This window comes from Hyperoodon ampullatus (assembly GCF_949752795.1).
Source record: "Hyperoodon ampullatus genome assembly, chromosome: 18".
Lineage (NCBI taxonomy): Eukaryota > Metazoa > Chordata > Mammalia > Artiodactyla > Ziphiidae > Hyperoodon > Hyperoodon ampullatus.
Window position 1 is genome coordinate 27188021 of NC_136931.1, and position 26933 is coordinate 27214953.

At 37.7% G+C, this 26933-nt stretch overlaps 1 protein-coding gene and 1 pseudogene across 6 annotated transcripts in view; one reads left to right on the forward strand and one right to left on the reverse strand.

The window, feature by feature from the left end:
- The window catches only part of CNOT1 (CCR4-NOT transcription complex subunit 1), a gene marked incomplete at its 5' end in the record, with an annotated part of 76242 nt that overhangs the window by 16811 nt on the left and 32498 nt on the right, over positions 1 to 26933 (forward strand). For 3 of the 5 annotated variants that reach the window (XM_079723421.1, XM_079723423.1, XM_079723422.1), the window contains 13 exons: positions 421 to 547; positions 696 to 806; positions 4273 to 4443; positions 4784 to 4911; positions 7119 to 7359; positions 9978 to 10097; positions 10858 to 10980; positions 11146 to 11297; positions 21668 to 21818; positions 23050 to 23251; positions 24203 to 24334; positions 25529 to 25653; positions 25894 to 26180. In XM_079723421.1, coding sequence (XP_079579547.1) covers positions 421 to 547; positions 696 to 806; positions 4273 to 4443; positions 4784 to 4911; positions 7119 to 7359; positions 9978 to 10097; positions 10858 to 10980; positions 11146 to 11297; positions 21668 to 21818; positions 23050 to 23251; positions 24203 to 24334; positions 25529 to 25653; positions 25894 to 26180 — 2070 coding nt within the window. Of the gene's footprint in view, positions 1 to 420; positions 548 to 695; positions 807 to 4272; positions 4444 to 4783; positions 4912 to 7118; positions 7360 to 9977; positions 10098 to 10857; positions 10981 to 11145; positions 11298 to 21667; positions 21819 to 23049; positions 23252 to 24202; positions 24350 to 25528; positions 25654 to 25893; positions 26181 to 26933 lie in introns of all 5 variants that reach the window. The other 2 variants (XM_079723420.1, XM_079723419.1) reach the window with 2 other exon arrangements.
- On the reverse strand, positions 16023 to 16317 carry LOC307065952 (cytochrome c oxidase subunit 6C-like; annotated as a pseudogene). The gene has a single exon. The product of its transcript is annotated as a cytochrome c oxidase subunit 6C-like (transcript).

A 26933-nucleotide genomic window follows, 5' to 3' on the forward strand; every position in this document is an offset into this window, starting at 1 on the left:
GGTTTGAAAGTGTATTTCTTGTGTGTGTATAAATGTGCCTGGCATAAAACTTTTGTTGATGCAAAGTGAAAAAGTTAAAATACATTTTCAGGGCTTTGTACATATCAGAATAACCCTTGAGTTATCAGTATTTTAAAGAATAACTTGATTTATACCGAAGATTGAGGAGGGTAATTTTGTCTCTTTGTAAATACTACTGTTAACTCATACTTCCTTCTTCCATCGGTATTTTAAACTTTTTCTATTTCCTTAAGTAGGTGGATTTTACATTCTTAGCTATGTGAAAGTAACAAGAAATGAAGCTTATTACTCTCTGTGTTAGTAAAACTCTAGCGACTTCACTCAAGTGCATTTTATATGAGTGTTTCTTAACTTTGGTATTGAGGGTACCATTTTTCTGAAGTTAAATTTCTGTTTCAGTATTGAAGAATGTCGCAATATAATCATGCAGTTTGGTGTTCGGGAGGTCACAGCTGCCCAGGTTGCAAGGGTTTTGGGAATGATGGCGCGAACTCATTCAGGATTAACAGACGGAATTCCATTACAGGTAGGTGTGGAAATAAACTATTTTACAAAGTGAATTAATGTCCTGCCCTCTTTATTTTATTTATTAAATTACAGTATGATTGTTCTACCAACCAGAGCCGAACACATTGAGTAGTTGGCTTTGTTTAATTCAGATTTTACTTCTACAGAGTATCTCTGCTCCTGGCAGTGGGATCTGGAGTGATGGAAAAGATAAAAGTGATGGAGCACAGGCACACACATGGAATGTAGAAGTCTTGATTGATGTTCTCAAAGAACTGGTGAGTACACATGTAATGTTATATATTTATGATGTTAGTATGAAGTAGCCCAAAGAAAGAAAATTTTAATGAATAAAGTGCCTAGCTGAATGAGAACTGCAATGTTTTATAATTTCTGACTTCAAAAGTAATGAAGGGTCCGAGATAATTATGTACTGGAAATAGTATGCAATCAAAGTCTAGCTTTGTTCATAATGAATTGTTGCTATGCAATTCTGAGTAGCACTGCTGAGGTGATTTGGTAGGTTGTTAGTGTGTGGTTTTTTGAGGAGGATGAATTTGTTACAAAGTAATGATTGTATGAGGAATTACTGAGGAGAAAGGATGTCTTCTGGATGTTTACTGGAAGGTGCAACAAAAACCCTGCCAACTTTGTTTATAGGATATTATTATAGGGATAATAAAAATCCATACTTATCTTACTACTTTCACTTCTGAAATATCCACAAACTAAATAATTGGTCCCCAGATAAACAACCTACCTCTCCTAAAATGTTGAACTGTTAAAACATAAAAAAGTGAAACTTGTAGTTATTAAAAGGGAGTGATGAAATTTAGTCAGTGAGAGAACAGTGGAGTCAAGATCAAGATGTAATGTTTTCAGTCTTGTTCATAAAATGTCAAGGAACAAAATGTAACACTAAAGACTACAAATACATACTTCCATAACATTCTTGATAAGGTGTCAGGTCATTTGTCTATCCTATTTCTCATTTTTAGTTTCCTACATTTGTAACTTATAAGTAAAATTGAGTAACAGGGAATCATACTGTTCTCTGTGTGACCTTACTACTAACAGCATCAGTGTGTTTTCTTTTTATTTTTCTTAATAGTAGATGGGTTTATGGTGTTCAGACCTACTCTTTAGTAATAGAGGAGGGGAAAAAATAACATGTGATCATGGCAGAAAACTTAGAGAGTGAAAAGGAAGAAAAGCAAAATAAAACCACAGTTTTAGCACTTAAGGATAACCAGTTACTAATTGGTTTGGGTTTTTTCTTTCTTAGTTTTTAAAAAAGTAATTTATTTTTGTCTTCATTGCTTCGCACGGGCTTTCTCTAGTTGCGGCGAGCAGGGGCTACTCTTCGTTGCGGTGCACAGGCTTCTCACTGCGGTGGCTTCTCTTGTTGCGGAGCACGGACTCTAGGCGTGCGGGCTTCAGTAGTTGTGGCACACGGGCTTAGTTGCTCTGTGGCATGTGGGATATTCCCAGACCAGGGCTCAAACCCGTGTACCCTGCATTGGCAGGTGGACTCTTAACCACTGTACCCCAGGGAAGTCCCTACTGATTTGTTTTTAACCTGTGGTTGTCTTGCAAATATGAAAACATGTTTTTCCCTCAGTTTCATCTTTGTACTTTATTGCACTATTGAAAAACTTTTTTTAAAAAATTGCAGACAAGGACAGTTTTCCATGTTATCTGAACCTATGTTTTGATTTCAGAGAGTGCAAAGGCTATAAATTGAACACCTTCACTGTGGATTTGAATAGTTGAATTAGTAATCTCTTTTCTTCTTCCTTTTTCTCGTATATTTGAGTTTCTGTACAATTTTTTGTAGAAACTGAACAGAGGACAATTTCAGATACACATTGGGTTAATAATTTTTCTGATTTACTTCCAAGGATGGGAGGAGGAAACCATAGGGGCACGCCTGTGGATTTACCAAACTTAACTCTCTCTAGGATAATGCTGTCTAATAGTATATTTATGGTTTTATTCTGTCACAGTCAGTCCTTGAAACAAATTTTAAAAAGAAAAAAATGTTGCCTCTGAATGCCATTGTTGTCTTAGAGTGAATACCCCAACTGACGTTTATTCTTTGTACCATATACAAAGCAAGCATTAAAGTTTTCATGGATTGAAAGGCGTCACCTTAGAGCAAAACTAAACTGTACATTATGCTTTGGTTGGAGATTTAATTATGAAGTGTGCACAGCCTTTTCTTTTTTCAAGCACAAAATATTCTTCTTTTTTTTCTTTCCCCCTTTTCTTTTTGGCCGCGCTGTGCAGCATGCGGGGTTTTAGTTCCCCGACCAGGGATCGAACTTGTGCCCCTGGCATCGGGAGCGCAGGGTCTTAACCACTGGACCACCTGGGAAGTCCCAAGCACAAAATATTCTTATTGCTTGGTGCAGAGTGTTTGGTAAATTATCTTCTCTAAATGTGTTTCCTTTGCTTTGTGTTTCTTTAAGGAATCTCATACTGCTTTTATGAATACCTTTTCATAAAACATTTTTGAATGGAATTTTTAGTCATTTTGACATAAAGAATCTAGACCACTTTTCCTGATGCATACATTGGGATGCTTTTAGGGGAGATCTTTAGTTAATTAAGATTTTTTTAAAAAATAAATTTATTTATTTTTGGCTGCATTGGGTCTTCATTGCTGCGCACAGGCTTTCTCTAGTTGCGGCGAGCGGGGGCTACTCTTCGTTGCGGTGCACGGGCTTCTCATTGCGGTGTCTTCTCTTGTTGTGGAGCACAGGCTCTAGGCGCGCGGGCTTCAGTAGTTGTGGCACGTGGGCTCAGTAGTTGTGGCACACGGGCTTATTTGCTCTGCGGCACGTGGGATCCTCTCGGACCAGGGATCAAACCCCCATGTCCCCTGCATTGACCGGAGGATTCTTAACCACTGCACCACCTGGGAAGTCCTTGTTAATTAAGATTGATATTTGGGTAATTGATTTATCTTTGCAACTTTGTTCCAAGGTAGTGGAATCTTACTGTAAAGACGAGGCACTAAGTGAAGCGTTATCTGTTTGCCATATTGGGATGGGAGTGTTCGTTGGACTAAAGTAGGGGAAGAGAATTCCCCTTTATGTACTCACATATTCACAAGTATGTTGTGAACTGAAAGGTAACTTGGAGTAGCTTGCTAGTAGAGCCAGTTTATTTTGAATATTAAGAATTTACCTTTCCAAGTCTCTTTGGAAATGCCAGAAAGATTTAGATGATTTTGAGTCTATAATTAGACCATCTTGATTGAACTTCAGATTTAATATGGCTCTTTGGATAAAGCAATCAAAATACGTACACTTTTGTTCATTAAACTTTTTTTTGGCTGCGTTGGTTCTTCGTTGCTGTGCGTGGGCTTTCTCTAGTTTCAGAGAGCGGGGGCTACTCTCTGTTGCGGTGCGCGGGCTTCTCATTCGCGGTGGCTTCTCTTGTTGCAGAGCACAGGCTCTAGCTGCGCGGGCTTCAGTAGTTGCGGCATGAGGATCCTAGAGCGCTCAGGCTTCAGTAGTTGCTGCACGTGGGCTCAGTAGTTGCGGTGCCCGGGCTTCAGTAGTTGTGGCTCGTGGGCTCAGTAATTGTGGTGTATGGGCTTAGTTGCTCCACAGCATGTGGGATCTTCCCGGACCAGAGATTGAACCTGTGTCTCCTGCATTGGCAGGCGGGTTCTTAACCACTGTACTACCAGGGAAGTCCCTTTTCATTAAACTTTGAAATGCTTTTCTTTTTTAGAACCCAAGTTTGAATTTCAAGGAAGTAACTTACGAACTGGACCATCCTGGATTTCAAATTCGTGACAGTAAAGGACTTCATAATGTAGTGTATGGCATTCAAAGGGGTCTGGGTATGGAAGTGTTCCCTGTAGACCTCATATACAGACCTTGGAAACATGCAGAAGGCCAGGTAAGTGAATGATGTTTAGCTATAGAAGAGGCAAAGAATCATGGCTTAGATAGTGCCGTCTATCCATTGATTAAAATATTCTTTTAATGTAGAATTTGTTTTTCATTGCTCAGAAAAGCAGACTCTGATAAGTTTTGAAGAAACATTATTATAGTTTAGTACCAGTCAGACTCAGCTGAAGTGTAGCAATCAAACTGTTTTCCCAATAGTTTAAAGGGAAATTTCATTCTGATGAGTGAGAATTAAGATTAAGATTGAGATTAGCCTAGTGAAAATGTTTCACATTTTTATAACATTCACAGTCATTTATGGTAGTAAGGACTTTTTTCTCTTGTTCCAGCTCTCCTTCATTCAGCATTCCCTTATAAATCCAGAGATCTTCTGTTTTGCCGACTACCCATGTCATACTGTTGCCACTGATATTCTGAAAGCACCACCAGAGGATGACAATCGAGAAATTGCCACATGGTAAACACTCTTCATCTAGCTTTTCTTGAAAGGGTCACTTATACTTTTTTGAATTATAAGATTAATAGCCAACTACGTAGTTAAAAGGTTTAAACGAAACAGTATTTTTAGTAAGCCTACTTACCCTAAATTTTTATATAGTAGGGTGTTGGTGGATGAAAATCTATATTTAGTCTCCTTATCACTAGATACATCTTTCCTCTTGTAATGTCTGCCATTGTATATTTTCTGTAACAATCAAATGTTAGAAGGAGGTTTTTACTTCTCCCTTAATGTTAAATCCCTTTCTTCTCTCTGTAGATTTGCTTGCTTGCTTTTGTAAGTGGCTCACAATGGCCAACGCATGAAATCTAAAACTTTAAGCTGAATTGTCTATTTTCTCTGAGTTTCAATTCAAAATTTCTGCTGGAGAATCTGACTGGCTCAGTTGGTTTCTTCTGGAACTAACTCCTCTCTGGGGATGTGAGATAAGGATGGTAAAAGTACTTCCATCACTGTTATAATACACCCACAGCTGTGCAGAGGGGGCATGGACTGGATTGGTCCCCAAAGACATCTACTTTATGTTTCTTCCATTTTTTCCAACCATACTCCCCTGGGACACTTTTTTTTTTTTTTTTTTTTTTTTGCGGTACGCGGGCCTCTCACTGTCGTGGCCTCTCCCGTTGCGGAGCACAGGCTCCAGACGTGCAGGCTCAGCGGCCATGGCTCACGGGCCCAGCCACTCCGCGGCATGTGGGATCCTCCCAGACCGGGGCACGAACCCGTACCCCCTGCATCGGCAGGCGGACTCTCAACCACTGCGCCACCAGGGAAGCCCCTCTGGGACACATCTTATAAAACAAAGGATGGTAAACTTTCTGTAAAGGGCTTTACAGGCCAGATGGTCTCTGTAGCGACTACTTAACTCTTTTAATTGTAGCACAATGTAAATATGGGTGTGGCTCTGTTCCAACAAAACAGTATTTACAGAAATAGGCAGTGGGTGAGATTTGGTTTGTGGATGTAGTTTGCTGATCCCTGTTCTGAAAGATTGACCGAAGCAGTGGTTTGTTCTGAAGTGTGTCCTTTCCCAGGTGCTAGCCAACATTGGATGTACACGATTGATTCTTTTTTTCTCCTGTTAAGTCTAATGTGTACGGCAGTATGTCTTCATTTTATTTTATTTTAACAGATAAAGGCCTCTTTCCATTTTATAAAATTGAAATGTCATATACATTTAATAATTCCTTAATGTAGCTATATATTCAGGTTTCCCTAATTGTCTCAAGAATGCTTTTTAACAGTTTGTATGATTGAGAGTCCAAACAAGGTCCACATAGTTTCTTTTATGCTGTAAGTCTTTCTTCTCCCTCTTTTTTTTTTCTTTCTTAAATATAATTGTTGGCCATCGATTTAATGGAGAAGTAGGATCAGTTATCCTATAGTCTACCCTGTGGTATGGGGTGTCTATTTTCTCATGGTGTTTAATTTGATCCCTATCCCCATAGTTTTCATGGACTAAGGGCAGCAAAACCTTGAGGCTTGCGGAGCGGCTGGGCCCGTGAGCCATGGCCGCTGAGCCTGTGTGTCTGGAGCCTGTGCTCCGCAACGGGAGAGGCCACAACAGTGAGAGGCCCGCACAAAAAAACAAACAAACAAACAAAAAAACCTTGAGGCTTGATTGAAGTCAACCACATTTAGCTTCTTGAATAATTCATAGGGGGCATTGTGCACCTAAGTAAAAACTTGGTGTGACCAAAGTGTTTGGGCTTTTTTTTTTTTTTTTAATTGAAGTATAGTTGATTTACAGTGTTGTGTCAGGCTGTATTTTTATGTAGAATTTTTCTTATGTATAATTATATCTATATTTGTGTTGGATTTTTGACTGTTTCTAAACTGCTATTATTTGTTTTTATTTTGTACTCTAATCACAAAAGTTTTTGATGGTAACTCTCGGGTAAGGCGGTCCATGGTTACGCACATGGTCAGTCGTGTCTGCTCCCCTTCATCATGTATTCTCTTAATTTGGACTGCCTTTGAAATTAGTTCGAAAGCATACCAGCATTATATATTTGAGATGAACAGCACCAATTTAAATATTTTTCAAATATTAAAAGATGACAACAACTTGGTTTTGTCTTGATAGCTGGTATCGCTTATTTGGAAAATGAATTTTGTGTACTTAGATTTTCATTGATAGAGTATCTTACTTCCATTCTTGTTAGGAAGAGCTTGGATTTGATTGAATCTCTCCTGAGGCTCGCAGAGGTAGGGCAATATGAGCAAGTCAAACAACTCTTCAGCTTCCCTATCAAACACTGTCCAGACATGCTGGTATTGGCCTTACTACAAATCAACACCTCCTGGCACACCTTGCGCCATGAACTCATCTCCACTCTGATGCCAATTTTCCTTGGAAACCACCCTAACTCAGCTATAATTTTGCACTATGCATGGCATGGGCAGGTAAGATATGACCATTTCTTTGTCTTAATTACTGACATTCTTTTTTTTTTAAATTTTTATTGGGATATAGTTGATTTGCAATGTTGTGTTAGTTTCAGGTGTATAGCAAAGTGAATCTGTTATTACATATACATGTATCCACTCTTTTTCAGATTCATTTTCCATATAGGCCATTACAGAGTATTGAGTAGAGTTCCCTGTGCTATACAGTAGGTCCTTATTAGTTATCTGTTTTATATATAGTAGTGTGTATATGTGAATCCCAACCTTCCAGTTTATCTCCCCCCACCCCATAATGGACATTCTTTCTTTCTTTCTTTTTTTAAATTTGGCTGTGCCGGGTTTAAGTTGCACCACGTGGGATCTTTAGTTGTGGCATGCAGGGTCTTAGTTGTGGCATTGGGGGATCTAGTTCCCTGACCAGGAATCAAACCCAGGCCCCTTGCATTGGGAGCATGGAGTCCTAACCACTGGACCACCAGGGAAGTCCCAACATTTCTTTTTTTATTAATTTTTATTGGAGTATAGTTGCTTTACAATGTTGTGTTGGTTTCAGCTGTGCAGCAAAGTCAATCAGTTATATGTATACGTGTATCCACTTTTTTATTTTTTTAAATTTATTTTAATTTTTGGCTGCATTGGGTCTTCGTTGCTGCGCGTGGGCTTTCTCTAGTTGTGGTGAGAGGCGGCTACTCTTCGTTGCGGTGCGCGGGCTTCTCATTGCTGTGGCTTCTCTTCCTGTGGAGCATGGGCTCTAGGTGTGCAGGCTCAGTAGTTGTGGCTCACGGGCTCCAGAGTACAGGCTCAGTAGTTGTGGCGCACAGGCTTAGTTGCTCCCGGTATGTGGGATCTTCCTGGACCAGGGTTCGAACCCATGTCCCCTGCATTGGCAGGTGGATTCTCAACCACTGCGCCACCAGGAAAGCCCTATCCACTCTTTTTTAGATTTCCTTCCCATTTAGGTCACCACAGAGCATTGAGTAGAGTTTTTGTACAGTAGGTTCTCATTAGTTATCTGTTTTATACATAGTAGTGTGTATATGTGAATCCCAATCTCCCAGTTCATCCCACCCTACCCTACCCTTCCCCACCTTGGTAATTGCAAGTTTGTTTTCTACATCTGTGATTCTGTTTCTGCATAATTGACATTCTTTTGATGATGTTCACCTAGAGAAATTGTCAATCTTGGAATTTTGACATTCTGAAAAAGTCACACTCTATAAAACTTACTTTATCTTTTAGCATCATGTGGGCATTAAAGTATAAAACTTGAAAGAACAAGGAGGCAAGACAGTTAAAAAAAAAATCAGTATTATGAAAGGTCTGTATTGCTAGTGTACCAGTATCCTTTCGATAGCAGTAAAGAGCTTAATCATTTATCATAGAACCAGAGGTTCTCATTTCACTTTTTAACAGTAAATTGAAGAAGATCATAAAGCAGTTTGACATAATTTTGTTTTATCCAAGTCCAGCATTTAAATTTTATTTTGGTTCCTGCTGAGATTTCAAGCCCTTGTACTCCTGCCCCCGCCTTGCCAATTTTGTAGAATATATTTGACAAATACCCTTTTGTCCATTGATTCCCCCCGCCATAGCCTACATTTTAAATAAAGATATATGTAGAAGCTTTAAGAAAAAGCAGTCATCTTCCCCTTTATATCAAGTGCCCCTTCCCTTTTTAAGATATTCCTGCTGTAGTTTGTTATAAAAAAGTGCTTTTAAAAATTCAGGTAAGACTTTATAAATGAAAAACTTTAGCCTTGGTTGCATGCTTTTCAGTCAGACCAACTCCATTTCTAGAGACTCAAATCGCATGATAGTAATGCTTATCAAACATTTAACCAAAAGTTTGTAGCCCAGACATTCTTAGGCTTTTCTCACCACATCTGTGAGGTGGCAAGGGCAGAGTGGAAGGACTTGTATCTCCACTCCTGGTTAGATACTTGTTTCGCTAGGACTTTCTGTCAGTCTAAGACAGTTACTGGAAAGTGATTTAGACAGTGATAGTTAATTGCCTTGCTGTTGCTTCTGTGAGAAACATTTTCTAAATTACCATTCAACTGCACACCTTTAGATAAGTCATCAAAGACAGGCTGTTTTCTGCTAAAAAAAGAAATTGAATAATTACGAAAAATGAGCATGATCATTTGTGAAAATAGCTAGATTTAGAATGTACAAACTCTAGTCCCAGAAATACTGATAAAATACTACCCTGTGCAGCATGAGAGATGATTACCTTAAACTGTTTTGCTTTTATAAGCCCGTGATTTGTGATTTAATTTAAGGGACCATATAAACTTGATGCATCCTCATATTCTCATCATACTTCGGCTTTGAAAATGTATAGGCAGACTTTTATAGGACAAATAAATTTGTTGTGTGTGACTATATGACCCCAGGGTTTTGGGGGTAGGCTTCATTTGGGAAATAAGGAAAAAACTGCTTTCCCACAAAAAAAAAAAAAAAAAAGTCACTGTAATCAATGCTTGAGGCTTGAGCTTTGTTGTCTGCACTGATACACCTCAGTTTTACATAAATACAAGTAAAATCAGCATTTGCAACAGCCTATCAAAATGGTCAGTAGTAGTGCTATTTAACCCTCCTTTTTCTTTTCTTAGGGACAGTCTCCCTCAATCCGCCAACTTATCATGCATGCAATGGCAGAATGGTACATGCGAGGGGAGCAGTATGACCAGGCCAAATTGTCTCGAATACTTGATGTGGCCCAGGACTTGAAGGTGAGCTTGGAGGGACAGATTAACGGTTTTTATTTATTAATGATAAAAAATAACATTTTTATGTAACATAGGTGCTTTAGGAATAATTCACATGTGACTAACTCTTAGCTAGAATGGTTGAGATTTAGAATTTTTCCTTGTATGTAGAAAGAGATCGGAAGAAGAGTGGTTTTAGAAATGTAAAAATGTTTTCATTTACATTTCACTGAATTTTGTTTGGTCTTCTGTGATATTTGTAAGGCTGTTTTAAAGCAAGTGATAATTGACTTCAGATGTAATCTGTGAGATACAATTTTTGGAGAAACTGGTTGGCTTTCAACCCTTTTGCAGATTTCATTAGCATTAACAGGGTCTTTTGACAAATAGTCTGATTCTTGATGTCTTTGATCACTGGTAATGGTGTTGTAGTTGTACTTAGGTTAGAGTAAGCCTGAGTTTAGATTTTTTAAAATGGGTAAGGATAATTTTTCACGCTTTTGTGTTTTGCTTTGCTTTAGGTTAAATTATTTGAAAAAACACAGGGTAAAGTTTATTTTGAAGGTAAAGTCATGTGTTTGTCTTTGAAATGTGATCTTATTTTAAGTAGGGACAAGTGTTACCATTGATTTCTACTAAGCTGTTTAAAAAATTATGACTAAGAAAATATTAGCAGTATGTTTTATTTAGACTAGTTTGTGAAAATAAAAACTGGAAACAGAAAATAGGACAGAAAAGTTACTCAGTTGCTTGACTCGTAGTTTCTAATATCCTTTTTCTTTAGGCCTTGTCAATGCTGCTAAATGGTACTCCATTTGCCTTTGTTATTGACCTTGCTGCACTTGCTTCACGTCGTGAATACCTCAAACTTGACAAGTGGCTCACAGATAAAATTCGAGAGCATGGAGTAAGGATTTGTCTGTTTATTACTGCTTTTAATTTTTGATGGTCAAGATAGCTTAAAGTGGCAATGAAGATGTTATTGTATTCTGGATTTTAGTCATAGTGCTTAGTCTTATCTGAAAGCAATTAATGATGAATTTCAAATACAGAGAGACTTTCTCTTTTCCAGGAGCCTTTTATCCAGGCTTGTATGACTTTTTTAAAGAGACGGTGTCCTTCTATTTTGGGTGGACTTGCACCAGAGAAAGATCAGCCCAAAAGTGCTCAACTTCCTCCAGAAACTCTGGCGACAATGTTGGCCTGTTTACAAGCTTGTGCAGGGTAAGAAGAGCATGCTTGAAAATGACTGTTTAATATTGGAATTGGATTGAATGGATAATTGTTGATTTGAGGAAAAGGGGTTGAATGATTAAAAGTGACAGCATCTAAGGTAATCCAGTGGTTTTTAAGTCCAAAGTACTATATATACTACATAAAATATGAGATCTGTTTGAGTTAATTTTTTTGTATGTGGTGTGAGACAGGATCCCAAATGCATAGTTTTGCATGTGAATATTCATTTGTCCTAACACCATTCGTTGAAGAGACTGGTCTGTCCCTGTGGAATTGTCTTCTAAAAGATCAGTTACACATAATATATGAGTTTATTTTTGGGCTCTTAGTTCTATTCCATTGATCTTGTCTATCCTTATGCCAGTACCACACTGTCTTGATTACTGTCGCTTTTTAGTAACTTTTTTTTTTTTTTAATATTTATTTATTTATTTGGGTGCACCAGGTCTTGGTTGCGGCAGGCAGGGTCCTTAGTTGTGGCATGCAAATTCTTAGTTGCGGCATGCATGTGGGATCTAGTTCCCTGACCAGGGAGCGAACCTGGGCCCCCCGCGTTGGGAGCACAGAGTCTTAACCACTGTGCCACCAGGGAAGTCCCTGTAGTAACTTTAAAAATTGGGAAGTGTGAGTTCTCCAACTTTGCTGTACTTTCTCAAGATTGTTTTGGTCATTCTGCATCCCTTGAATTTTCATAAGAATTTTAGGGTCATCTTGTCAATTTCTGCAAATAAATTACATAGCCCAGTGAGATTTTGATAAGGATTATGTAGAATCTTTAGATCATTTGGGGGAATAGTGCCATTTTAACAATATTAAGCCTTTCAATTCATGAATCTGAGATATTTACCCATTTCTTTAGGGCTCTGATTTCTTTCAGTGATGTTTGCACTTCTTTTGTTAATGCTTATTGTTAGGTATTCTGTACAAGTCATGAACCTCCAGTCTAAAGTTGAATAGAAGTGGTGAGAGCAGACAGCCTTATCTTGTTCCTGATTTAGGAGGAAAGTATCCAGTGTTTCAGAATTAACTATGATGTTAGCTGTGGGTTTTTTATAGTTATATTTCACATTGAGGGGGGTTTCCTAGTTAGTTTGGGGGGTGTGTGTGTGAGAGAGAGAGAGGGAGAGTGAGTGAGTGTGTGTGTGTGTGTGTGTGTGTGTGTGTGTGTGTGAGTGATGGGTTTGGTTTGGTTTGGCTTTGGTTGCGCCTCAAGGCACACAGGATCCTAGATCTCTGACCCAGGGATGCAACCTATGCCCCCTGCAGTGGAAGTTCAGAGTCTTAACCACTGGGCTGCCAGGGAAGTCCCTGTTTGGTGTTTTTTCATTAAAGCATTTTGTCAAATGTTTCTGTCTGCACCTATTGAGATGATCATGTGGTTTTTGTTTTTTATTCTATTGGTGTGATATATTATGTTAATTGATTTTTTGGATGTTAAAAAACCTTGCCTTCCTGGGATAAATCTCACTTGGTCTTTGTATACACTTCCTTTTTATATGCCGCTGAATTCAGTTTGCTAGTATTTGGTGAGCATTTTTGTGTCTGTATTCCTAAGGGATATTGTTCTGTAGTTTTCTTGTGTTGTCTTCGGTTTTGGTATCAGGATAATATTGGCCTCATATAATGAGTTGATAAGTGTCCAGTCTTCTAATTTTTGTGAGAAGGTTTGGTGTTAATTCTTTAAATGTTCCATAGAATTCAGTGAATCCCTCTGGTCTTGGGCTTTTTCTTGTGGGTAAATGTTGTTTACTAATTCAGTATCTCTACTTGTTATTGCTGTGTTGAGATTTTCTGTTTCTTCTGGAGTTAGATTCAGTAGTTTGTGTTTTTCTAGGAATTTGTCTGTTTCATCTAGCTTATCTAATTTGTTAGTATACGATTGTTTTATACGATACCCCATAATCTTTCTTGGTTCTGTAATGTTGGTAGTAATGTCCTCTCTTTCAATTTCTGGTTTTAGTAATTCAAGTCTTCCATTTAGTTTATTGCAGCTCTAAACTTTATTATTTCCTTCCTTCTGCTTATTTTGGGTTTAGTTTGAACTTTTAAAAAATTTATTAATTGGAAGGCTAGGTTTTTTAATGCTAACATCTGTGTCATGTTATATAATTATCATTTATGTTTTGTGGTGAGAACAATTAAGATGTAGGCTCTCAGCAACTTTGAAGTTTATAATAAAGTATTGTTGACTCTACACATTACTGAAAGTGGGGTATAGAAGCCTCCAGCTATATTTTTGAATTATCTGTTTCTCCCTTTAATTCTCCCTTCATATGTTTTGGGACTCTGTTTTTAATTGTGTGTATGTGTATAATTGTTATGTCTTTCTGTTGGATTGGCCTTTTTATTATTATAAAGTATCTTTGTCTATTAATTTTTTTCTTAAAGGCTATCTTGTCTGAAATTAGTATAGTCATTGTAGTACTCTTTTGGTTAAGGTTTGCAAGGCATACCTTTTTTCATTTTTTACTTTCAAGTTATATGTGTTTTTTAAAAATCTAAAATGTGTCTCCTTTAGACAGCATATAATTGGATTATTTTTTAAAAATCCATTTTGACCATTTCTGCCTTTTAATTGGAGTATTTAATTTATTTACATTTGACATAATTACTGCTAAGGTAGGATTTACCCATGCTCTTTTGCTTAGTTTTTCTATATGTCGTATGTCTGTTTTGCATCTCCATTCCTCCATTACTGCCTCCTTTAGTGTTATTTTTGTTTTGTTCTGTCTTTAATTAATTAATTTATTTATTTTTGGCTACATTGGATCTTCATTGCTGTGTGCGGGCTTTCTCTAGTTGCGGCAAGCGGGGGCTGCTCTTCGTTGTGGTGCGTGGGTTTCTCATTGCGGTGGCTTCTCTTGTTGCGGAGCATGGGCTCTAGGCACGTGGGCTTTGGTAGTTGTGGCGTACGGGCTCAGTAGTTGTGGCTTGCGGGCTCTAGAGCACAGGCTCAGTAGTTGTGGCGCACGGGCTTAGTTGCTCTGCAGCATGTGCGATCTTCCCGGACCAGGGCTCGAACCCATGTCCCCTGCATTGGCAGGTGGATTCTTAACCACTGGACCACCAGGGAAGTCCCCTCCTTTAGTATTAAATAAATCTTTCTAGTGTATCATCTTAATTTCCTTGCTGTTAACTTTGACATGTTTTTGAGGTTTCTTTCCTTTGGGTATTAAAATTAACATTTTTAACTCAAAACAATGTAGTTCCAATTAACACCAACTGAAGTTCAGTAAGATACAAAACTTTCCTCTAAACAGTTCTGTTCCTTTCCTCCTTCAGAGTGCTGCTATTGTCAAATAATATCTTTATACATTGTGTGCCCATCAAAAGATTTGATGTTATTGTTTAATGTAATAATTGTCCTTTAAGCCAAGTAGGAGATAAAAAGATTATATATAAGCAAAAAATACAATCATAATGTGTTTTATATTTACCTATGTCCCTTTACGGGTGCTCTGTTTTTTCATACAGATTCAAGTTACTGTATAGTGTCTGCATTTCAGCCCAAAGGGTTTCTATTATTTCTTTCCTTTTTTTAAAAAAAAGTATTTATTTATTTATTTATTTGGTTGTGCTGGGTCTTAGTTGCGGCTCGCGGTCTCCTTAGTTGTGGCATGCAAACTCTTAGTTGCGGCATGCATGTGGGATCTCGTTCCCTGACCAGGGATCGAACCCAGGCCCCCTGCATTGGTAGCGCGGCAGAGTCTTAACCACTGTGCCACCAGGAAAGTCCCTCTATTATTTCCTATTAGGGCAGAACTGTTAGCAATGAATTACCTCAGCTTTTGTTTATCTGAGAAAATCTTAATTTTTCCTTTATATTTGAAGGATAGTTTTGTCAAATAAAGGATTTCTGATTGACATTACTTTTTCTTCAACACTGAATATGCCGTCCCACTACTTTCTGGCTTCCATAGCTATTAATTTTTTTCAAGGCTCCCTTGTATATGATAAGCCCCTCTTGCTGCTGCTAAGATTTATTTCTTTTTAACAACTTGATTCATGTTGTTTCTAGGCATGGATTACTTTTTTTTTTTTGTGTGTGCGTTACACGGGCCTCTCACTGTTGTGGCCTCTCCCGTTGTGGAGCACAGGCTCCGGACGCGCAGGCTCAGTGGCCATGGCTCACGGGCCCAGCCGCTCTGCGGTATGTGGGCTCTTCCCGGACCGGGGCACAAACCCGCGTCCCCTGCATCGGCAGGCGGACTCTCAACCACTGAGCCACCAGGGAAGCCCTCTAGGCATGGATTTCTTTGAGCTTATATTACTTGGAATTCGTTGAGCTTCTTGGATGTGTAAATTAATAATTTTCATCAAATTTGGAAAGTTTTCAGCCATTTTATCAACAAATACTCTTTCTACCCCTTTCTGTCTCCTCTCATTATGTTTTGTTTGGTACCTTTGGTAGTGTTGCGCATGTCTCAGTCTGTTTATTTTTTTCCCTTTCAGTTTTTCAGTCTTTATTGGACTATCTTCAAGTTCTTGGATGCTTTTTACCTGCTTGAATCTGCTGTTGGGAACCCGTAGTGAAGTTCTCATTTCAGTTATTTTACTTTTTTCTTTTTAAGTTTGTATTTATACACTCTGTTTTATTATAAGACATCTTTTTCAAACTTCCTGTAGTTCTTTTGTTGTTGTTGTTGTTAATCATTTATTTATCAAGAGAAGCAATTCCTTAGCCCAGATATTAGTAGTTCATAGTTTCATAGTTCAGGAACACAGGTAAGTGACAAACTTCCATGGAACTCAACCCAAAGAAATTCTTTATATTCCAAAATCACTTCACACTCTGAAAGATACCAGCCTTCCTCATCTCCTCAAAATCTTTTATGGAATCAAAATTTCTGTAGAAGTCTGCATAGCCCTTCTTTCTTGGTTCAGTCACAGCAAACTTATAGAAAGCTGCAATTCCCAAGGAGATAATGAATGCTTCAGCAATATGAAATCACAGACGCTTGGCCAGAAGGCCACGCATCTGAGGTTTTGTCAAAGAACTGGAAGCCATGGTAGTTTTTCTCCTTGACAGCTCAACAACGATGTCCTTCCAGACAGGTGGAGAAATGGCCCTGTAGTTCTTTTGACTTTTTGTTTTCTTTGAACATATGTTAAAATAGCTGATTTAAAGTCTTTGTCTGGTTAAGTCCAACATCCTTTCTTCCTGAGGGACAGTTTCTCTTGATAGCATTTTTTCCCTACGTACAGGCCATGCCTTCTTTGTGTGTGTGTGTGCACGTACGCGTGTGTGCGTGTGTTGCATGTCTTATAATTTGTGGTCGAAAACTGGAAAGTTTAAATAATGTGGCAATTCTTGAAATCAGATTTTACCCCCACACAAGCGTTTTTTGTTTTGTTATTGCTCTTTTCTGAACGAATTCAGTAATGTCTGTATTCTTTGTCATCTTTGGTCACTGAAATCTCTGTTTGGGTAAGCCTTGTGTTCAGCTAAGATTGGAGGTTTTCTTAAACTCTGGAATCAATAAGCTATTCTTTACCCTAAGATTCTGTGTGCATGTTTAGGCACATCTTTAACACTAAGCCAGTCTGTTGACAACTCCACTTTAGTATTCACTTGCTTCTTAGGCAGAGCCTGAAGGTTGGCTTGAGGGGAGAACTTGGACCTTCTCAGGTCTTTCATGGGAGTGGCACAGCTTTAGATGTTGGCACAGCTCTACACATACCCTCAGGCCTTCTTGATTTCTGGGAAAATGTGGGAGTTTTTCAAAGCTCCACCCATGGGAATCTCATTTCCTCAGTTTTCCTTTTAAACTTTTTGGTTAGCCTGTTGTTTGCTCAAACTGGTACCTTCTACCTCAGGCAGCCAGGAAGTTGAAACAATTACCTTTAAAATGTTTTCTGCAAATACTGCATGGGGAAAAGGCTGTTTGCCCTGGGTCAATTCTTAGGTCCAATAAAGACAACCTGGCCATTGTGGTCTCACAGGGAATCCTCAGAGAGGTGAAATAATGACATTTCTCTGAGAATGAAGCTTTGAAGTTGTTTCAACCCAGTTCTGAGCCCTCTCATCTGGTGGCTGTCAGGCTGCTGGTTTTCACTGTGTGTGTTTTCAGTCCTGAGGGGAGCATAGGAGGAGGGCAAATTAGGACGCCATAAAGCTTGCTGTTGTCACAAGATCTAATCATCTTTCCAGAGTAAAAATTCCCTTTTTTGTTTTCTTTTTGGCCACATCTGTGCGACTTGTGGAATCTTACTTTCCTGACCAGGGATTGAACCTGGGCCCTGTCAGTGAAAGCCGCAAGACCTAACCACTGGACCGCCAGGGAATTCCCTCCCTTGAGTGTTGTAAAGACTTTTGGTTAATTTCTAGAGTTCTGAAAAAGTTGTTTCCTACAGGTTTTTTTCTTTGCTAGTTGCTTTTATGGAGGAGAGAATATTTGGAGGTCTTTTACTCCACCATCCTCATTTATGTCCTATCCTGTGTATTTTTTTGTAAGTTCTGAAGCATACTAAAATGAATACCTGTGATTCTTCATGCAACTTAAATGATAACATGACCAGTACTTTTGAAGTTACCTTTGTCTTCCAGTGATGTTTCCTTAACTCTCCCACATAGAGCTTGAATTTTATTTTGCCTTTTCTTGCTTTAAAAAATATTTCCCCATGTATATCTCTAAACCAGTGGTTCTCAACCGGGGATGATTTTGCTTCCTTGAAGTCATTTAACATTGTTTTTGATTTTCATAATTAGAGAAAAGTGTGCTACTGGTATATAGTGAGTAAAGCCCAGGGATGCAGTTAAATATCTTACAAGGCATGGGAGAGCCTCCCACAATGAAGAACTATACAGTCCAGAGTGCTAATAGTGCAACAGTTGAGAAACCCTGTTTATATAAGTTCTAAGTGTTCTAAAATTTTAAGTTTTAAAGTTTGGTCCCTCGCATTTATACATTTTAATCCATCTGGAATTGAATATTCTCTTGGAAATTTAAGTGCATATTAAAATTGGAAAAAATATATTGGATTTATGTATAGGGAGATAGTTTACCTAACTCCCAGTTTCAGTTTCTTTTGTTGATTTATTAGAAATTCCCGTCTTGACGAATTTAATGAAATAATGCATGTAAAGTATTCAGTCTATGTCGTTAAAAGTAAATAAATGCCAAAGAAGGAAAGTTCTTCCAGTAATAAATATAGAAGTAATTGCAGTGGAGTTAAAACTTCAGTGGAGGGCTTTCCTGGTGGCACAGTGGTTGAGAGTCCGCCTGCCGATGCAGGGGACATGGGTTCGTGCTCCGGTCCGGGAAGATCCCATGTGCTGCGGAGCGGCTGGGCCTGTGAACCATGGCCGCTGAGCCTGTGCGTCCGGAGCCTGTGCTCTGCAACGGGTGAGGCCACAACAGTGAGAGGCCAGCGTACCGCAAAAAAAAAAACCAAAAACAAAAAACAACTTCAGTGGATGCTAAAAGTAATGAGTGAATATTTGAGGAACAGGATAATTACATAATTTCATGGTATTTCCCCACAAATCACTTAGTAATCACAAAGAGGAAAGGTAGTAACTTTACGGTATATACCACATTAAGTTATTGGTCAGGAGATCACCAGCTCATTTCTACACGATGTGCCTCACGATAAAATGCATTGAGAAGAACGTTGTGTAAGTTACATGGTAGTACTGCCATCAGTGCATCTAAAGTACAAAGTAGCAGACAAACACAAATCAAGGGACATTGTATTAAAAAACTGACTTGGTTTTCAAATCAAGTTTAAGAAAGAGAAGTAAAAGTTGATGAATTCTTCCAGTTAAAGAGGGACTTCCCTTCCAATGCAGGGGATGCGGGTTTGATCCCTGGTCAGGGAACTAAGATCCCCCAGTGCTGCAGGGCAACTACAGAGCCCACGCGCTGTGGATCCCGTGCACCACAACTACAGAGCCCACGTGCTCTGGAGCCTGCGCACCACAGCGAAAGATCCTGCATGCAGCAACTAAAACCCTACACAGCCAAAAATAAATAAATAAAATAAAATGGTTTCTGTTAAAAAAAAATAAGCTAAAGAGAGGTGACAGCTCAATGCAATGGATCGGATTCTGATCCAAGGGGGAAATAGCATTGAGGACATTATGGGAACAACTGATGTAATTTGAACCTTGGCCTATCCTTGTTAAACTTGTGTTAAACTTCCAGATCATTATTTTACAAGGTTATGTAAGAAAATGTCCTTGTTCTTAGAAAACAGGTAGTAAACTATTTAGGGATAAAAGATACATGATGTATCTAACCTAAAAATGTTTGGGAGAGAGAGTAGTATATAGAAAGAATGGTTAAATAAATAGGGCAAAATGTAACTAATTGGTGAGTGAAGCATTTATGGCGGTTCCTTGTAAGTAGTGTAGCGTCTTTTAAGTTTGGAATTGTGTCAGTTATGACAAGTTCTTCTGAAATAGTAAGAATAATATTTTACTTAACCATATTTTATCAATCCTAAGACACCCAGTTTTTAATATTTTAACATCTCTGAAATGATGATGCATCTCATTGGTGACCTCTTACAGTTAGAATTAACCCAGTTACTTTCTTTTTGTGTAGTGTGTAAAATAATGGTGTGGCTTACAATTGAAGGCATTTTGTATTCAATACAGTATGATAATTACTATCTATTACTAGTAGCCATTAACATGGCATAGGTGTCTTTGGAATGGTTTCTTTTTTAATTTAAAGGGTTTTTTTTGTTTGTTTTCATAGATACGGTTCCATACTTAAAAATTCTAAAACGGTATATTCAGTGAAATTTTCCTTGAACTCTGTTACCTCCACCTTGTTCTTTTCTTCACCTGTAGTTAACCATTTTTGTTTATTTTGTGGGTTATCTGTGTTAGAAAAGTATATATTTTCCTCTTTCCGGTAGAAAAGGTAGTATATTATATACTTATTGCACTATGCTTCTTTCATTTGATCATATATCCCAGAGTCCACGCCATGAAATTATAGTTTCCTTATTCCTTGTAATTAATCTGTTGTACTCCACTGAATAGATGTTTTGTGCCTTAGTAAATCAGTACCCATTGGTAGATATTCTGTTTATTCCACTCTGTGTCACAAATAATGTTGCAACGAATAGCATTTTGCATCCATCATCTTTGCCAGTGTATATTTGGGCCCACCAGAAATAATTGTTACATTAAAGGGAAATACATGTGTAATTTTGTTAGGTGCAAAATTTTTCTCCATAGCAAGTTCTCCTTTTAGTATAACCAGAGGCAGTTGGTCTATTTCCCCATTGTCTTGTAGCTAATCTGAAAGTTGAAATACGCTATCTCCATGAAGTTTTTTTAACATGAAGTTTTAATTGCAGGGGAGGTGGGTATTTTTAACCCAGATACATAGAGGCTAGAGGCAGCTACTCATGTTCTTCTATTTGAAATACCTTTTGGAAATTAATGGTTTTATTACTTACTACTAACTTAAATAAGTAGATCCACACCTTTAGGAGTTGACGTCTCTCTTTTCTTTTCCGTGGTCTGTAATATTTTTCTCCCTTGCTTCAGTGGATGATAAAATAACTGATTGTTCATTTTCATTTGTAGCCCATATTTTTTATTTTTATTGAATATCCTTCATTTACAATATGATATGTCAAGGTGTACTAATTCATAATTTTTAAAGGTTATACTTCATTTATGGTTATTATAAAATACTGGCTGTATTTCTTGTACTGTACAGTATAACCTTGTAGCTTATTTTATACATAATAGTTTGTACCTCTTAATCCCTTGCCCCTACATCGCCCCCTCCCTCTAGTCCGTATTTGAACCACTCATTTTTTTCATGCTGGCAAAAATAAAAAAATTGTAGGTTTTGATGTAGTGCTGTTTTTGTTGGCCACGCCGCACAGCATGCAGGATCTTAGTTCTCCGACCAAGGATCGAACCCGCGCGTCCTATTTGACATTTTAGAAGTCAGTCAATTCTGTATGTACTTGCCAAGTATAGTTACTGACTGTGTGTATGGCATTTTTATCTGTACTTAAATAAAAGTCTTATTTTTGACTATGAGAACCTAGTCTAAAAATTGCTTACCTGTTTACTTTGATATGTCCAGATTTGGGCATAGTTTTTGATGAAGTAGTTGAGGCTATGGAATGTTTCTTACAGAGTAATATTTCAAAATACATAGGCAACACTATACACAAGGCTTAATTTCAGAGGTGTAAAAAATATTTTCAAGAGAAAGCCAGTGCTCAGAAAATCCTGGTGATTAATGACAGGTGCAAAAACATGGGATACGGTGGAAATTTGGCCATAGGTTCTAGCAAGTTTTCTTTATTAGAAACCTAGATTTGTTTATTTAGGTGTTCTAGGGAATAATATGACTTTTTCACTTTTCATTTCTCTTAAGGAGTGTTTCTCAGGAGTTATCAGAAACCATCCTCACCATGGTAGCCAACTGCAGTAATGTTATGAACAAGGCCAGACAGCCACCACCTGGAGTTATGCCAAAAGGACGCCCTCCTAGTGCTAGCAGCTTAGATGCCATTTCTCCTGTTCAGGTAAATGAACACTACACTTGGTACATCTCCATTTGTTCATAGACTTGGAATAGAATAAACTTCTACATCATCATTAATAATCTACTCAGGAAATTTTTGTCTGAATTTATTACATTTTAGATAACTGCATGTCTAGTATCCACTTAAAGGAGATCCATAAATAGGCATTGTGGTTGAGAACAGATTTTAATCATTAAGTAGAAAGAACATGACTATGAGAGGAAAGATACAAAACAACTTATTTAGGGCTTCTTTTTAAAATAAGAATAACTTAGACTTGAGAAATAAGCACTGCCTTTGAACCTGATGTGTCTTGTTTGTAGCTTCACGGGCCAAGCAACAGTGCTAGAGCATAAGGACTTGTTATAACTGGGGCTCTTCAGCTCTCAACTGAACTGCTCTTTTAAAAACAAGGTACATTTAAGTTACTCCCTGACACCAACCACCCCCTTCTCTCTGGGAGCAACATATTCCGCTTCTATTTTCAGCTGCATTGAATGGCAGATTGGGGTTTATTTTAAGAAAAGAAAGAGCATTTAGTGATTCTTCAGTGACCACTTTATAAAAGGCATTTTGTGTATTATTTTGTATAGTCACAAAGGTCTGAAATAATGCCAGAAACTAAGAAGCTTAGAAGTGCAGTTATTAGATATTTTATAAAATCTTTTGGTGAATAGTATACCTTGTTTTTTGTTTCTGTTTTTGTTTTGGGGTTTTTTTTTGTTTTGATTTTTTTTTATTTTTTAAATCAGAGCTGATCTCCTCCAACCCCAAGATTCTCAAATTTTGACTAGATATATTTGTTTTGACTAGATTTCTAATTTCTAATGCTTTGATTGTGTTGAAAGTTAAATAACTTGCATTGAGAGATTTGTTTGTTTTAAAAGGGCTTACTGGAAATTTTACTGACTGCCCCATGTCACTACTAAATGTTTAGTAGTACAGCTTCAGAGAAATTCATATGAAATGTTATTCTTGAAGTTTTATAGCCCTCATATTGTGGCTCTGGTTCTTTGGCAGGGGCTAACTCTTTAAACCTAATCCATCTATGATATAATAAGAAAAATGACTGGTACTCTTGATTTGGGGATTTAAGCATCATCAAGATTGTGTGTGGTTTTGCTTTATATAAAGCATTTGAAGAGCTGTTGCTAAAGATTGCTTTACCTGTGTCGTTTGTCTGCCTTTGCTTGAAGTATGTTTAATACGTTTTTATAATGTTTTTCTTTAGATTGACCCTCTTGCTGGAATGGCATCTCTTAGTATAGGTGGTTCAGCTGCCCCTCACACCCAGAGTATGCAGGGCTTTCCTCCAAATTTGGGTTCTGCATTCAGTACCCCACAGTCACCAGCAAAAGCATTTCCACCCCTTTCAACCCCAAATCAGACAACTGCATTCAGTGGTATTGGAGGACTTTCATCACAGCTTCCAGGTAAGGGGGTTGGTGGGTAGGGGTGCAGATTATTTGTAAGCCTCATCGTGCCTTAGTGTATATAAGGTGTTTTGGAGTCACTATGATAAAGGAAAGCTGCTTGAACTAAATCGTGAAAAATTGCTCTCATATCCAAAGTTGGGAAGAGAAAAACACTACATTAATTTAGTCAAATTGCAATGAGGATATTTGTACTTGTAAAGTTAGTTGAATTATTCAGTAAGGATTCTGTTACCAGATGATAGTGTAAATATTAAAAGTGTGTTAACCACATTTGAAGAACATAGGCTTAGATCAAAACTCATAGCTTTATGAATTACTCAAGGTTGGTATAATAAAGGTAGAATATTTCACACATCAGATTCAGGTATATGTTCTGCCTTTTTGCACCTACCTTGAAAATGATAGTAAATCCCTAAAACTTTTCCACATATTTTGGCTTTTTTTTTTTTTTTTTTTTTGCGGTACGCGGACCTCTCACTGTTGTGGCCTCTCCCGTTGCGGAGCACAGGCTCCGGACGCGCAGGCTCAGCGGCCATGGCTCACGGGCCCAGCCACTCCGCGGCATGTGGGATCTTCCCGGACCGGGACACGAACCTGTGTCCCCTGCATCGGCAGGCGGACTCTCAACCACTGCGCCACCAGGGAAACCCCACATATTTTGGCTTTTAACTTACATGTTGAAGTAAAGGTTACATTTTTCTCCCCTCTAGTAACCACATGTTTCTCCTAAGCTATCTGAACCTTTTATTGCCAGAGTATAAGTTTAGAGTACTAAAACCTAAGGAGTGAAATGTTGTAATAACTCTGTAACCTAGTTACCACTGAGTTAACAAAAGACCCTAATTTTTTAATTAATATAAGTTTTTAATTAAAAACTTATTTTTTGATGTGAATAAAGTCAAGAATATGAGTAACGATAAGACTTCTGGCTGCCTTCGTTCTTTCTAGTAGGTGGTCTTGGCACAGGCAGCCTGACTGGTATAGGAACTGGGGCTCTTGGACTCCCTGCAGTGAATAACGATCCTTTTGTGCAGAGGAAACTGGGCACCTCTGGACTGAACCAGCCTACATTCCAGCAGAGTAAGATGAAACCTTGTAAGTGGTAGTGTTGTCTGTGATTGTGAAGTGTGACTGATGCATATGAAACTTGCATGTCCAATTTGTTGTCCCTAGAGTTATATGGACAAAGACATTGACTTATCTTAATATATTGTTAGTAGGGCCGTTGATACGCCTCCTGATCAGTGGGAGTAAATTCATACATTTAAATTATTAAAACAAAAATTTGAGGTATCATTCCACCTTTGATCCTGGATTGCCAGAACAAGGTGACAGTTAATAAGAGGTAGCATCCTTCGAGGTGTTATCCTAAAAGTCAGAAGTAAAGAGAAAAGACTTTGAGCAGTTGTAGTCTTATGTATGTAAGTCTTATACTTATCCTAAAGATTTTTTAGTGTCTTTTTTCTTTGTTTTTTTTTGGTTCTTTTTTTAACAAATCAGGAGCAGCCAGGAGAATTTCAGATTTCTGTTTCAGCTTGGCAGTTTATAAAGTAAATAACTATATTTTATTTACTTTAATGTTTGTTTATTTTAATATAATAGCTTTATGATACATATAGCCTTATAGTACACATAATTATTGCCATATATATGATGCTACAAAAACCAATTTTTTAAGTTTTAATCTCCTTTAGTAAGTTATTTCAAAATCAGACGTCCTCTTTGTAAATACATAGGTATCATTGGCTTATAAGTATCCTTGTCATTGGGACTAAATATTCATCTTACAAGGTTTGAAAGTATACCAAGTGACTTGAAAATATTAGTGTGAAAGACTTGTCTGAATGTTATGTTTTGTAGCATGCGTTGTGTTTATATCAAGTGTCATGCACATGCATTGAGAATTCTTACATGTAAAAAGTGATTTTTTTTTTTAATAAAGTAGTAAAGATTTGTTAACCTCGAGTGAGGTTGTATTGAGGGTAAGTGCATTATGAATTTGAACCTAGTGAACTTTCATGGTGTGATAAATCCTTACGAAGAAAGTACTAGGGTAGGACTATGGTTGTAAGGCAGTTTTGTGAGAATCTTTTGTGTCCCTAGAGCACTTGAATATTGAAACTTGACCACTTAAAACACTTCACTTTATTTTTTCGTTAAAATTCAAACTGTATTGGTCTCTCTGGCTCTGCTTTATGTGGGGGAGTGATGCTTTATGTGGGGGAGTGAAGGAAGAGCCTAAATGCCCACTGGTTGCTTTTCTGTTTCTAACAGCGGACTTGTCTCAGGTGTGGCCAGAGGCAAATCAGCACTTTAGTAAAGAGATAGATGATGAAGCAAACAGCTATTTCCAGAGAATATATAATCACCCACCACATCCAACCATGTCTGTTGATGAGGTGAGTGTCTAGGACGATCTAATTCTTTATGGTTTAGGTAAATCTTAAATAAATGCCCTTTTCAAAGTGAAATCCCAACACAAAGTGTTTTGATATGTCTCTGCATCTTTGGAAACCTTAATATTTGTCTCAGGCTCAGTTTATTGTTAAATATTCTGCTTGACAATAAAGAATATTTGAGGAATGCTCTTAATAATGGTTTCCTTTATGTGTATATCATTTTTGTCTTGCTTTCTCCAGGTATTAGAAATGCTACAGAGGTTTAAAGATTCTACCATAAAGAGAGAACGAGAAGTATTTAACTGTATGCTAAGGAACTTGTTCGAAGAATATCGGTTCTTCCCCCAGTACCCTGATAAAGAGTTACATATTACAGCCTGCCTGTTCGGTGGGATAATCGAAAAAGGACTGGTCACTTACATGGCACTAGGTTTGGCCCTACGATATGTTCTTGAAGCCTTACGCAAGCCTTTTGGATCCAAAATGTATTATTTTGGGATTGCTGCACTAGATAGATTTAAAAATAGGTGAGTGGATAGGTTTCCTGTGAAGCTTCTCTTTTTTAGTAGAAGGAGAAACAGTAGCTTACTTTTCAACTAATTCTTGCCATGCCTTATCATTATATGTATATTAACTAATCTTAATGACTGTAAGAAGTAAAAGAGGAAGAAGTGAAGACAATTAAATTCGTTACAATTGACAAATATGTGGTAGGAAAAGTATAAAATGAAATAGCAATTTTTTTGGTTTGTTTATTGAGGTATACTTTATATACGTAAAAGTCGGTATTTTAGGTGAACAGGTCTTTGAAGTTTGACAAATTCTAACAGTTGTATAACCACTGCCACCAACATCACAATCAAGATACGGAATATTTTCGTCACCCCCAAGAAGTTTTCTTATTCCCCCTTTGTAGTTAACTTTCCCTCACATCTGACCCCTGGCAATCACTGATCTAATTTGTCTAGTTTTTCCAGAGTATTATTTAAATGGAATCATACACAATGTGTATGAGTCTCACTTGCACATAGCATGATGCTTTTGAGATTTATCCATGTTACTGCATATTTCAGTAGTCTGTTTCTTTTTACTGCTGAGTAGTATTCCATTGTATGGGTTCATTAGCAAATTGTTTTTCTGTTCACCTGTTGATGAACATTTGGAGTCGTTTCCAGACAGTAGTTTTAGTGGCTCATTGTAATCTAATATTAAGTGGAATAAGACCTTTAAAAAACAATCAGTGATACTGTTTTTTGATGTAAAAGGGGTGAAGTTCATAA